Source organism: Jaculus jaculus, chromosome 4 (genome assembly GCF_020740685.1).
Source record: "Jaculus jaculus isolate mJacJac1 chromosome 4, mJacJac1.mat.Y.cur, whole genome shotgun sequence".
Taxonomy (NCBI): domain Eukaryota; kingdom Metazoa; phylum Chordata; class Mammalia; order Rodentia; family Dipodidae; genus Jaculus; species Jaculus jaculus.
The window spans coordinates 32,852,518-32,866,296 of record NC_059105.1 but is presented as its reverse complement, the minus strand read 5'-3'; the positions used below and the strand labels follow the sequence as shown (position 1 = coordinate 32,866,296).

General features: G+C 43.7%; 1 protein-coding gene across 2 annotated transcripts in view; it reads right to left on the bottom strand.

Annotated features, from left to right (window-relative positions):
* Window positions 1–481: 481 nt before the first annotated feature.
* Klf7 (Kruppel like factor 7) overlaps window positions 482–13,779 on the bottom strand; it is an 82,929-nt gene continuing 69,631 nt past the window's right edge. For both annotated transcript variants that reach the window (XM_045147248.1, XM_045147249.1), the window contains exons 3-4: window positions 8,139–8,262; window positions 482–858 (exon numbers count right to left, since the gene is read on the bottom strand). In XM_045147248.1, the coding sequence (XP_045003183.1) occupies window positions 807–858; window positions 8,139–8,262 (176 nt within the window). In that variant the 3' untranslated portion in view covers window positions 482–806. The remainder of the gene's footprint in view (window positions 859–8,138; window positions 8,263–13,779) is intronic.

The window sequence follows — 13,779 nt, the reverse complement described above, 5'->3', positions numbered from 1 at the left end:
TCCCTAGTGCATATGGTGTGCAAGAGTCAAAAAAGTAAGAAAAGAAAAAAAACTCCTCCCTTGACAGTGAAGTCTAAGAGAAATGCAGGCCAGAAAGGTGTTAACGGTAAGGTGTGGTCCGGAGTCTGCCGCCGCTAAGGCCGTCGGTATCGACCGCAAAGATCTCACTGGTGCTAAGAACCAAGACCCACCGACAGTTCTGTGGGGGAGTTTGACGCACATTAGGAGCAGGACTTTTCACACACAAAGGACAAATAAACCAGGAGTTAATTTTGGCTACCAAACTGCAATTTGGTTTTCTAGGTCATTTTTTCCCCCAACTATTTAAAAAGGAAAAAAAAAAAAATTAGTGCTACACATATGCAACTGGAAGATGTCGTGTTCTCCTATCAAGTTGCACTGAGAAGCAAGATACGATACGCCCCGCCTACTGCCGACGTCACATCCGCTTGCTTTGATTTCCGTCGGCGGCGCGGCCGGAAGTCGTCCCGGCGGCGCGAAGTCACCAGCCAGCCTGCCTTGCCGAGTTCGCCTGGCTGCTGCTTCCTCATCTCCTACCGTCGGGCTAGGGCAAGGCATAAGGAATAGACGTATGTAGTTTAAATATGGTCGAGTGCATGACTGTGCGTGGGTCTGTGTGTGAGAGGGTGTGTGTACGTGTGCGTGTACGTGCGTGTACACAGAGGTTTGGAAGCGAGAACTTTTCTTCTGCGAGGCAGTGATCCCCGCCGGAAGTCCAGCCCTCGGCCTCGCGGCTTTTCCTTGGGACATCAGCCGTCGCCATGGCAACTCTGGCCTTTAGGTGTCTAGATATGTCTCTTCATATGGAGGGCAAGATGGTCAGACCTGGAGAAACACCTAGAACATAGAAACAACAATCAGGATATTAGGTCCAACGTGAGGGAGGGGGAAACCCTGCTATTTCTATTACCCCTAGGAAATGATCAACCTTAAAGAAAGAGAGTCCCCAGGAGCGTGAGTTGGAGACAGGAAGTCAGCTCAGAGGTTAAAAGGGCTTGGGTTATATCCCAGTTCTTCCAGTAGCTGGGTGACTGAGCTCATTTACCTCTACGGGATAATCACAGTTTTCACGGGTTAGCTTTAAAGGTTAAACAAGATCATCTGTGGAAAGCACTTAGAATGCTGCCCTGCGCATGGCGAGGGACCAAGGCATGCTAGCTGTTCTGCTTATAACTGTAATTACTAAAGAAGGACATGAGCTTGGAGAGACTATCAAAACATGCCATGCTCACATACTGTAAATACAGTAAAGAGTCATTACCCTGTATCATTGGATAGTGGAATGCTGATGTTTCAACACCCAGATTTTAGTCTCACCTTTTACACTGAAACACCAGGAGTAATCCCTGACTACCTAGAGGCTCACAGGCATCTATAGTCAGGTCAAGAAAAAGAATAGAAAAGGGTGTTCGCATACTGAGCATGTTATATTATTAAGGCATTGTATGCAATGTCCCCAATGATAACCTGCTTATATCCTTATAGTGAGTGTTCTCTCTCTCTCTCTCAATCTGTGTGTGTGTGCGTGTGTGTGTGTGTTATGTATGTGCATACATGTGTGATAAGGACCTGAACTGAGGTGTAATGAGAGAGTATTGGATTGGGATTAGACTTGGCAGATCTCAGACCACACTTAGGCACTAGAAAATACTTGGTGCCCAAGGTCTACAAGTGAGTTTCTTCTCCAGCAGCTGCCTCCCCTCCTCTTTTCTCTGAACACAGACACTTGATGCCCTCTTGGGTAGCAACCCTTCTGAGTTCTCAGTAGTATGGAGGTTGGCCTTTGTTCTAAGGATGAAGCTATGGCCAGAGCAATTGCCTAGCAACAGTCACATGACCCACAGAGGCCAATGAAGGATGGCTCAACAGCTGCCTAAATTATTGGAAGAAAGAAACTGTCCACTGGGACTGCAAAATTGCTAAGGTATGACCTGAAGCTGCTAGTGTCTGGATGTTCTGTGGGAAAGAACCTGCTAGAAAAGGAGGTCAAGCAGAGGAAAGGGGAATCCAGGGATGGAAAGAGAAAAAAGACTGGATAACATCTGAGAGCTTGGATTCAGCCAAGCCTAAAGATGAACTGAATTCTGTTCTTCATAATTAACTGAGCTAATAAATACCTTTTACACAAACACTAGTCTGATTCAGGTTTCTGTACCTTACATCTAATAGTGTGGGTGTTTCCAAGTCCCAACAATGTGCATTGGAAGGTTTTGGCAGGCGTCCCAGTAATGTGAGCATGTAAGACAATAGCCAGGCTTGCCCCTGGCCATGTGCTCTCCCTCTGGACCTCTCTCCTGAAGCCAGCCCCTTCCTTACCTATGAACCCTTCCCAGACCTCCCTGAAGCCTGAGGTACTCCCACCACTCAAAACTCTAGCTAGGGCATCAGCAAGTCACCCTCTTCAGGTTGGCAGGGCTTCCTGTTCAGAGCCAAACTTCCCTGTGTTTATTAATTCCTAAACAAAACTGCAAATCCACCCTGTCCCTTGACCCTAACACTCTCCACACCCTGTTTGTATCTTTTCCTTAAATAGGTACACGTGCAGGACGTCACCCCAGGAAATGAAGCAAAACAGGACAAAGGGACAATGAAAAATTCATTGAATGGGAAAATTACAGCAGAAAACAATCTAGTTAGATGGAACACTCAACAGGAACAATACCAATGTCACCTGCTTATTTTAGACCCCAATTTGGTTATGAGCAAGATATTTGGATAGTCCCTAGAGATGGCTCTAAAGGAGATTTGATTTACCATGAAACACTGGTAAGGCTTCCTTGGTACATAGAAAAGGTTGCATGACCTGCAGAGAATTTGCCTTTTAACTTGCATAACTCTGTTCTATTGTGTGACCGACTGCCTGTTCTCTTTTCCTCCCTCCTTACTTCCTTCTTTTCTCAACATCTTGCCAGACAGTATACAGGCTAGGAAGTTCTTCTTATAGATTATGTTGTCATTTAAATTAACATGCCACCAGAGCTCTAAGTCAAGGTATGATTTTTTATCCTAAGTAGTAGATACAGTATTCATCAGAAGATGCCTAAGACAGGACTTGAACCCAGTTACTCTAACTCCTAAGCCTACACTGTTAGCCACAGATGATATGAGAGCTGAGATATCAAGTCTGTGGAAGATGCAGTAATAACCCTCCCTTCAAAAACAAACAAACAAAAATCTATACTTTATTCCCAGAACCTGTGATGAAATGAGGTTCTGTATAAACATAATTTGTATTAAGCTGACTTTAAGTAGATTATCCTGTATTATTGAAGTGTGATCATTGTCATCAGGAAGGCCCTTAAAAATTGAAGACACTAGAAAGATGGCTCAGTTGGTAAAGCACTTGCTGTGTAAACATGAAAACTGAGTTTAGATCCCCAGCACTGCATAAAATCTGTAATTGGTGGGTGCTCCTATGACCCTAGCACTGAAGAGGTGGAAACAGTAAAATCTTTGGGGTACGCTGGCTAGCTAGTTTTGCTGAATTTGTACATTTTAAGTGTAGTGAGAGGCCCTGTCTCAAAAAATCAGGGATTTAAAAAGACACTTGATGTCATATCAACCTCTGGTTCAACATGTTCATGCACACACATGTACCCAAACACATAAAAACATGCATCATGCAACTTCACACTATACACACGTACACATATAATAAAAAGAGAGTAAGGGCTGGATAGATGGCTTAGTGGTTAAGGCACTTGCCTGCAAAGCCAAGGAACCCAGGTTCAATTCCCCAGGACCCATTCAAGCCAGATGTACAAAGTGGCTCATGCATCTGCATCTGGAGTTCATTTGCAGTGGCTGGAGGCCCTGGAGCACCCATACCCCCCTTCTCTCTCTCTCTCTCACAATTATTTTGAGAGGGAATTGAAAGGAAGACTCAAGCAGAGGGTAGCATTGGAAAGATGGAGGAGCTCTGATAATGCAGGAATGGGGCTACAAGCAGTGAATGTGTGCAGCCCCTAGAAGCTGGAAAAGGTAAGAAACAGAGCCCTTCCTAGAGTCTCCAGAAAAAGAATGCAGTCTGACCAACACCTTGACCATAGTCCAGCCAGAGAGAACTGTGTTGGACTTGGAACCTGCAGAATGGCAAGAGAATAAGTCTATAAAGTAAATAAACATGATATGAAATATGTTTCCAATGGTTACAGCTAGCATATAAACCCCGAGGATTGGTCAGGGAGGAGTAAGGTCCCATGAGAGCAGGCTCCCAGAATCCTGCCTGTCCCAAGGGAAGGTGGAGATTTGAATTCATGAGGAAAGGAGATGGCTTGGCAGTGAGTACAAACAAACCCCTTTGCTTTCTTTTCTATGCCTAGAAACTTTCAGAAAAATAGTTCTTATTATAGAACTTTATTCATTCAATCATGCATGTATTCACTTTTCCTCCGCCCTTATCATCATGGGCTATCTAGCAATATAAACTCAAGTATTTGCCTTTGTCCTTCAACATTTAACACAGTATAAAATATAATCACATCCCTACTAGCTCAAACAAGCATTCTTGTTTCCAGGAAAGGTATGGCATTTAGACTTCAACCAGATGCCTCACCATTGAGGTTGTACTTCAGTTTAATATACCAGTTATGCTTAATTTATACTTCCTGAGTTTTGCATAGCAGTATCAAAGAATAATGGAATAACTTTGCATCTAGAAATGCAGAATCAAATAATTTTAGGGGTAGTATACCTTGTGGCTACAACATCCTGATGACTGCAAATAAGGTCTTTAAAGGCTGAAATTCATACACTATAGAGGGCTAGTCAAAGTTCATAGTCATTTCCCTCACTTGTGAGAAAGGCACATTGAAGTAAGATGGTTACCGAGCCAACAATGATTCTCTCAGGGGACTGTATGGATAAGATATTGGCTGGTACTTCTTAGCACCATTGGCCCAAGATCTTATATATACCTTAGTGACAGACCCAGGATCCTCACTGAGCTAAGTTGGGAGAAGGAGGTTCTGCATGTGGGCCCTATTAGTAGTAGAGCACTGCTTGCTGCCATCATCAGCCTTGTGTTCTCCGGGACGCCTCTCTGGAGCACCTGATCACTCAGTGGGCTGATAATAAGGGTATGGCAAGGTCACATCACTGGCTCCTTCTCCAACCCACTCATGAATCCAGAGCTCACAAAACCCAGTGTCTGCAGGGGCTAGGCAGATACAATTTGTAAGGACAATGAGCCAAGTTGATCAAATTCATAGCACTCTGAGACTCCTTTTCCACTTCTCATAGTGCAAATGACATGTTGCTCTTTTTGTAAAGAGGAAACAGAAGAACAAATAGGATAACACTTGGCCACAATGGCTTGCTTTCACACTGGGGAGTCAATAGGGAGTAGGGGGGCACTAGGAAAACAATCGTCAAAACAGGTGACAATTACTCAATGACAGAAATGTATATGACATATAGTTTTTCCAGGTAAAGCTAGAGATATATACGTGTTTTATTTTATTTTTTTTTTTTAATTTTTATTTATTTATTTGAGAGCGACAGACACAGAGAGAAAGACAGATGAGGGAGAGAGAGAGAATGGGCGTGCCAGGGCTTCCAGCCTCTGCAAACGAACTCCACAGACGCATGTGCCCCCTTGTGCATCTGGCTAACGTGGGACCTGGGGAACCGAGCCTCGAACCAGGGTCCTTAGGCTTCACAGGCAAGCGCTTAACCGCTAAGCCATCTCTCCAGCCCTATACGTGTTTTTTGCTGGCACTCAACTGAAAACACTGGCAAGGAAAGTAAAAATAAATAAATATCTCTTGCATTTTTTTAAATTGCCTTGTTGAAAAAATAAAAGCATCAGTTTCATTTGGTATGTGCTTAAGGAAAGACACATCAAATCCCACTTAACTTCTAGATAGGGTGGGCTGACGGTGCACACTCTAAAAGGCCAACACTAGTGCCCTCTCATACACAGTGAAGCCAGTGGGGGCTCAGTGTCCTGTACTGGCTGCAGATGCCTAATGTTTGTAAAGGTAAAAGTCTCCTAAGGAATGGCAGCTTCCAGGTCACCCAGGCCTTCCTTTCATCTGCTTTGGGACCACGCTATTTCCTCACGACAGCTCAAAGACCCATCTATTCTTAGCACACTTTCTGCAACTGAAATGCAAGGTGCTACCTGTCATCAGACGCTGGTGAGAGCCCAACCCTGGACTAGGGTACAGGACTGGTGTATACACCCAGCCCCCACCCAAATACATCACAAAATTTGTACCATCGTTATGTCAAATTCTAACTCCAGAAACCATAGTGTATTATGTTGTAGAAAATAACACAAAAGACTAATTGAACTAGCTACCACTGACATTTCCTTTACTGTAATAGCCAATAGGTAGAAGATTCCTCCACATAAATACAGAGTGGCCTGGGTGCTAATAAATCCACTGCCAGGGAGTAATGAATTCCTTAGCTGGTTTAGGTAAGGACAGGCAACTTCCTCTAGGGACTCACTGTCCACTTTCAAGGATTATGGCAATCCATTTACAACCACAAAGTCACAACCCCAATCTAGGCAACTTTCCCAGGTACCTACTGACATTATACTAGGACAACTCACCAAAAAAACTCATCTTCCTCAACGGCCTGTGGGCAGTGAATGCCCAGAGGCTCCCTTATTAGCCAGACTGGGGAGGAGCAAATCATAAACACATGAGATGGGGTTGAAGGAGGATGCCAACCAAGGAGCATTACTGGGACAGCTGAGGAGCAGCTGCTGATCCCTGTACACTGAGGAGGCCTTCTAAGGAATGTGATGGAAATAAAACAGAGGCTGTGTTCTTGAGGGGCATAACAGAGACAGTGGTAGACAATGGCTGCAAGAAATGTACTTCCTTGGCCCTGGTAGGAGGTTATCTCTGTTCTCCAGGAGGCTTGGGGTCCTTATTTAGTTCTTAGAGGATGAAGATAAGAGGAAAATAGCCTCTTCAGGAAGAAGAAGAAAAAAAAGGGAGGACAAACATAAGTGCTCCTTTATAAGCACCCTAAAGGAGCACAAGGCCAGCTAAGCCAAGCATCAGCCTTGGCCATCCCTGTGGTAGCCCCTCTGAATGAGCAAACACTCCAGAGGAAGGCCCAGCAAGCGGGAGGTGAGGCACACATGGGCTGGGAGAGGAAGGAAGTATGAGCAATCACATTTCCTCCCTGGACAGCCAGGCCTCTTTGGACATCCTGCTCACCCCTCCTGCCATCCTGTGAGCTGCTGCCCAAGCCAGGGAACCCTGGGGCTTTCAGGGACTTTTATTGTATTAGAAGCATTTTTCTCATCATAACCGAGACCTTTAGTATTGCATTAAAAAGATGGTTAATTTTCTTAAGCTTCCTTTTAAACACAGAAATAGGATTAGAAGGCTAACACGCTCAGATGCAAGCCCATTATTTGATTATATCCAAACCTAATCCTGCCTTCACCTTGGCCTGCAGAGTCTCCATTTTGGGGTTTATCGGCTGATAATGCCAGGCCTGTCAGATACTATTACTTGGGAAGTATCTGTTGCTACGTGCTTGTTCCACTATCAAATGCTGAAGGTTTGAAATTAAATTATGGGGTGAGTTCTCTAAATGTTGCCATCTTTTGGACCTTTAGCCTGTCTTCATGGAGGGAAGAATGGTCCTGGATTCTAAGACCTTTTTTAGTAAATTCATTCGCAATAGTGTCTTAGAAAAGAAGTCTTACAAATTAGCCTGCCTTCCATATAGCAAACTTTATATATATGGGAAAGTATATGGATGAGAATAGTGAAAGGTCAGAAGAAGCAATTATAGATGCACATTATCTACCCAATCACCGTCCTAGCATAAAAAATTACCTGCCTCATCATATCCCTGAGAGTAGAACCATGCCTTGTTGACACCCCGTGACTAGCCCTGTACCAAAGCTACTGTTGAGCAAATGCTTTGTGTAACTGAACAATGTACTCATACCTCCTCTTGGCCACAAGTAAGATGAAATACTCTCTCATTACTTTTCTCAGTAGAGAAGTAGGAGATATTCCCAAGACCATGGATTTAAATGTGTGAGACAGGCTCATGACAAACCCAAGAGCATCCATGCAGACCACTGTGCAACTCACTTCACCTCCCACCCTAGTCCAGTAACTTCTGTGGCACCTTACCTGTCGCAGTGGTTGCATTTAAAGGGCTTTGCACCTGTGTGTTTCCTGTAGTGCCTCGTGAGCTCATCGCTCCGTGCAAAACGCCACTCACATCCTTCCCACGAGCACTTGTAAGGCTTCTCGCCTGTGGAGAGATGGAAGACCCATGGTCAGCCACAAGAGGTTCCACACCTGCTCAGGTCCTCAGGTTCTGCCACTGGGTGGGGTTGGCCAATTTTGGGAAAGAGCTGCTCAAATCATTCTGGGAAGATTAGTTTTGCTAACACAGAATGTTACTTTTTTGAAACCCTCTTGGTGTTGTTTGTTTTTATTTGCTTCTAACCTTCAAATGTGGCTTCACAAGCTCCTCAGATCTGGGCCTGCCATTTCACTTCCAGAGCCAGAACATTCCCTTCAACAAGTGAGGGATCAATTTTTATTTATTCCCTATTCCCCGGAGCACTCTGACCCCCACAGTCCAAGCAGAAAGGAAATGAGCTATTTTCATATGAACCACAAATGCTTCTAATTCTATTCTTCTCAAGACCTATAGTAATTTACAATTTCAGGCTTTTTTTAGTTTCTGCCCTCCCCATCCCCTTTCTACCACAAACCATAGCCAGGTAGCTAAGTGAAAAACAACTCAGGTCTCCCAGAACCACTGTCCCTTTCAGTAAATGTGAGTGGATAGATAGACACAGAAAGGAGAAGGAATACCATTTAAGAGTAAGACAAAACTCATTTGCCAATTCCTGGAATTAGTAGAGAAACATCACCGAAGGGCTAGTTAGGGAGCCCGTGACTTAGCAGCTCTAGGGTGTTCATACTGGACAGCAATATATATTATTACAAAATATCTTAGAAGTCAACTTGTAAGGCAAGTTTTTAGCCACAAAGAAGCTTGCTTAGAAGCATGACATTTGAGCACCTATGCTCAAGTGACCTTTTCATAGAGTAAATACAGATGGAAGAATATGCAAAAGTACATGACTTTGCCTTAGACCTTTTTATTATTTTAAACCATCATGTCTGTCAAACATGAAAAATATTTACCCTTCCAACTATATGGTGGGCATGTCCTAATTATGAGTAAACATAATGTTCAGAGCTTCAGGAAATCCTGCAGAGGCCCTGCCATTAGAAGGCAGGTGAGGGCTGGAGAGATGGCTAAGTGGTTAAGGCGCTTGCTTGCAAAGCCTAAAGACCTGATTTTGATTCCCCAGTACCCACATGAAGGCTGATACACAAGATGGTGCAGGCTTCTAGAGTGTTTGTAGCAGCTGGAGTCCCTGGACCACCCATTCTCATTCTCTCTCTCTCTGCCTCTTCCTTTCTTTCTCACTCACATAAATAAGTAAGTAAGTAAATAAATAAATAAAATACTTGAAAGAAAATAAAAGGCAGGTGAGCACAATGGCTAAGGGTCCAAAGCCAACCGTCCCAGGCTCACCTTCCCCTTGAGTCCCTCTGTCTGACCTTGAGCAGGGTCAGTGTGGTGGTTTGAATCAGATGACTGCCATGAACTCATGTGTTTTGAACACTTGGTCTCCAGCTGGTGACTTTGGGAGGAAGTGGGTTGTTGGGGGTGGGCTTTGTAGTGTCATAGCCAGCTCCAGCTCACTGTCTACAATAACTACTGTAACTACAATAGTTGAGTAACCTTGGGCAATTTTCTAACCTTGAGCAAGTGAACCTCTTTCTGCTTCTGTCTTCTCAAAGGTAACTACAGTATGTACCTGAAAACATTTACGAAGGATATAGCAATATGCAGACTAATTACAACAATGGCAGGAACATGAGAAACTCACATAACTGGTAAATATTACAAAGTGCATAACTCAAAACTTCAGGGTACAGAGAAAGCAAAGTTCTATGAATGTGCCCTTACTTCTCCATTTTCAATAGCTAACTCTTTGCTATACAGACTCAAGAAGACATTACCCAGTTATTGTATTTGACCTACTTTTCTGTTCCACTGTTCTCTTCCTTTAAACCTGACTATAAAGCATTCAATTCTCTATTTGTATCACCAAGAATCAAACCAAACATACTTGCAATTTTTATTTCATTAAATTGGTGTCCCAGAGAGCACTGCTTTGCAAGACCCACAGAGAAGAGTCTTTTAAAGGGAGCCAAGAGGACATGAAGGAGGATTGGAGACCCAGGAGAAAAACCCATTCATTTTTGGAAACCAGAGGAGGAATAAAATGTGAGATAATGAGCCATATTAAGTTCATATCTGGCTCCTTAAAGCCAAAAGTTTAGAAAAAATACACCTTATAAAAACAAGGTGCCTGAGTGGCAATGTCCCCTAAACTTTGGAGCCAACACACTTGGGACCTTTCTGCATTTATTACAGACTCTAGAACTCAGTGGCTTTATCTGTGACATGGTGGTGAGCTTACTCATAAACTAGTGTTTAGTGTGATTATGAAATAAGCTGTATGTTTAACAGATTTCTTCAGCCTGTCACCCAGTGGATAGTGGATCTCAATTCTGCCCGTGCCCTGCCCCATGTTTACAAAAGCTGCTAGGGAGAAAGGCCTAGTTATCTATACATGACTTCCATGGCTCATACATTGCTGTGGAAGGGAAGGGGATGGTGCAGGGAGAAGAAGACAGAGAGGGAAGAAGAAAAAAAGGAAGCAAAAAATAGAGAAGCAAGGGAGGAGGGAGAGAGGGAAGAAAGGGAAAAGAGAGGGAGTAGGGGGAAAAAGGGGAGTGAAGAAAGGAGTAGGTGGGCGTCGGGGGTCTTGGTGGCAGTTCAGTTGTAGCTGGGGTTGATGCACTGCAAAATCATTGCTTCCCCAATACCAACACTCCAGAGTTTAAAAGGACACCCATCATAGGTGCTGTGGCTCGTGGAATGGCCACACCATTCAGCCAGCTAATGAAAGGTAAACAAAAGTGTCCTAGAGACAGACAGCATTTGAGAAAGGCAGACAAGAGACAGAAAGACAAAAAAACAGAAGTCCTGAAGGAAGTGAGGAATGAATGAAGGTAACACACATCACAGAGAGAGAGAGAAAGCGGACAGGGCTACAAGCGTGGCTGTGCATCTACTCACAGTACTGGGAACAGAGGTTTTGAGAACTCCTTGGATTTTAGGGCAAACATTAAGTACCACTTTGCCTGCCTGGCAATGACTGCAGGAAACTTGTTTTCCTGGGGGAGGGGGGGGGCGGGTGTTACACATTACCTCGGAGACAGTGGGTCCAGTCAGGTGTAAATAGATTTACAGCCAGATGAGGGCTCTTAAGTAGAGGTAAGGGTGCTCAAGAAACACAACTGACATTTAGCAAGGTTGAATCATAGCAAGAATTCATGAACTCCCATAAAATGGATCAGAAATGGAGTGTGCTCTAAACCAGCGTGGCATTTTCTTTCCTTCCTACAGGGCCACTCTCCCTAAATCGTGATCCGTCAGAGGTGATTGATCGAATAACACTGTTGTAAATACTTTCTGAGCACGCACCTCCAACATATGTAGATTTATTCATGAATTATATAAATGTACTAAACTCCTAGCATATTAGGATATTGTCAAACGTATATTCAATAGAGCAATTAAGAAGAATGAGGACAAATTAAATATAAATAGAAGTCATACATTATTCTTGCATGTAACAAGATTGTAAATTAAGTATAAGTAGAAGTTATGCATTTTTCCTATTGCATTCAAAAAGACTGAGTTGCTCAGCCCTGCTTCTGAGGCCTGACACCAGGCATCACAGGAAGAATGGAAACAGGTTTGCTCCCAACCCCACCTCCCTGCTCTGCTGCTTCCATTCTTGGGGTCCCTACAGCTTATTTTCCTTACAGCAGTCAGAAAGTCCTCTGAAAATGTATATCACAGCATGAATCCCTTTCAGGGATCCCTTACAGAATATTATATAGCCATGTAATTGTTTTCCTTGACATTTTGTGAATTTTATTTTATGCATTTAGAAACAAACATTCTGTAAAAGGGAGCACAAATCTCCACCAGGCTTTCCCAAACATTCCCAAACCAAGAAAAGGTTAAGATGATGATGGCATAACAGCTTAGGTGGTTTCCTACCACTTTCAGAATGGAAGTTCCAGGTCTCCAGGGCCTGCGGTGGGCATGGTGGAGCTCTTGGCTGTCTTTCCCATCTCATCTATCTCTCGACCCCTCCAGGAGTCACTACCTTCCTCCTGAGCCATATGCTCCCTCCTCGGGGACCTGGCACTTGCTACGTCCTCTGCCTAGAACATTTTTGCTCTCTTGTACCATTCTTCAACCAATCTTCATTGGGGTCTCTGCATAAATGTAGACTTCCCTTACTAGCCTCTATACAAAAGCTGATTCCCAGTGTGGAGGAGCCTGGAAGAGAGCTCACTGGGTCCTTGCCAACTAACTGTGAGAACCAAAGTTTAGATTCCCCGCCCCTATGTTAATGCTGGGTGGACATGTGGCTGGCCACTTGTCTGTGATCCCAAAGTTTGAGACACAGAGACAAAGGGTCACCACATCAAGCTGGCTCTCTAGACTAGCTGAACTGGGGGGGGGGGGGCTCTGAGTTTGGTAAGAAACGCTGCCTCAGTAATACAGACTAGACAGCAATCAAGGGGACTATCTGATGTCAATCTCGGGCTTCCACACATGTGTGCACCTGAATACCTGGACCCACACACATACACATGCAAAAAAATAAATAAATAAAAGATTCTGGCTGACATGGTGAAATGCACTTAGTAGCAGTTGGGGGACTGAGTTGGGAGGATCCAGAGTTTAAAGCCAACCTGGGTGACACAGAGAGAGACCTTTTCTCCAAAATCTAAAATAAAAAGTAAAGGAAAAGTAAACAAAAATAAATAAGTGAAGCAAATTCTGTCCCTTTACCCATAGCACTTGCTCACATTGAAATCAGACTACATGACTGTGTGTATTATTGCTGTCATATTTCACTTGACAAGTCAGTTTCAGGGAGGCATCCATTTTGTTTGCTGCAAAGCCACCAGCCCTAAAGCTGTCTGCTGCGTTCCTGTGGAACACAGTGAGCTAATGCAAAGACACACCGTGATTTGCCGCAACGACTGAAGTCCACGTGCGGGCAGGACAGCCTGTGTTATTTCCAATCTCTTTCAGGTTTAAGACAAAGAATTATTTGCTGGGTTATTTAAATCTGGCACTCCTCTTCACAGGACTAAAATGGGTCCTCTACAATGAATTTAGTATTCCTTCACCATCAAAACCCACTTCAACTTCTTCCCACCACCTTCCTCTCACATCTAGGGCCTCTGCCTACTGAGCACCATGCCCCCTGGAAAGGGCACAGAAGGGAAATTTATGAAGGCTTTCTGAAGTTGGGCTAGAAAGCATACACATGAATGTGAACAGCAGGCAGAACATTGCCCTCAAGGTTTGAGAGACCCCTGGAAATAAACATTGCTTGTGGAAATTTCCACACCCATTTCCTGATTTGTAAATTTTCAATTTTCTAACCCATGTCTTAAAAATACTAGGATTTTGATATGCCCAGATTTCTGCTAAAAGTATTTTTTAAACTCTATCATCTATTTGTTTAAAATGCAGTGCACATCAAGGTCTTAAGCCTTTTTAGGACTCAGATGAAGAATTGTAGAAATTTCTGAGATCAGGAAATGGAAAGGACAAAGAATACTGGGTAATAGGTTCATA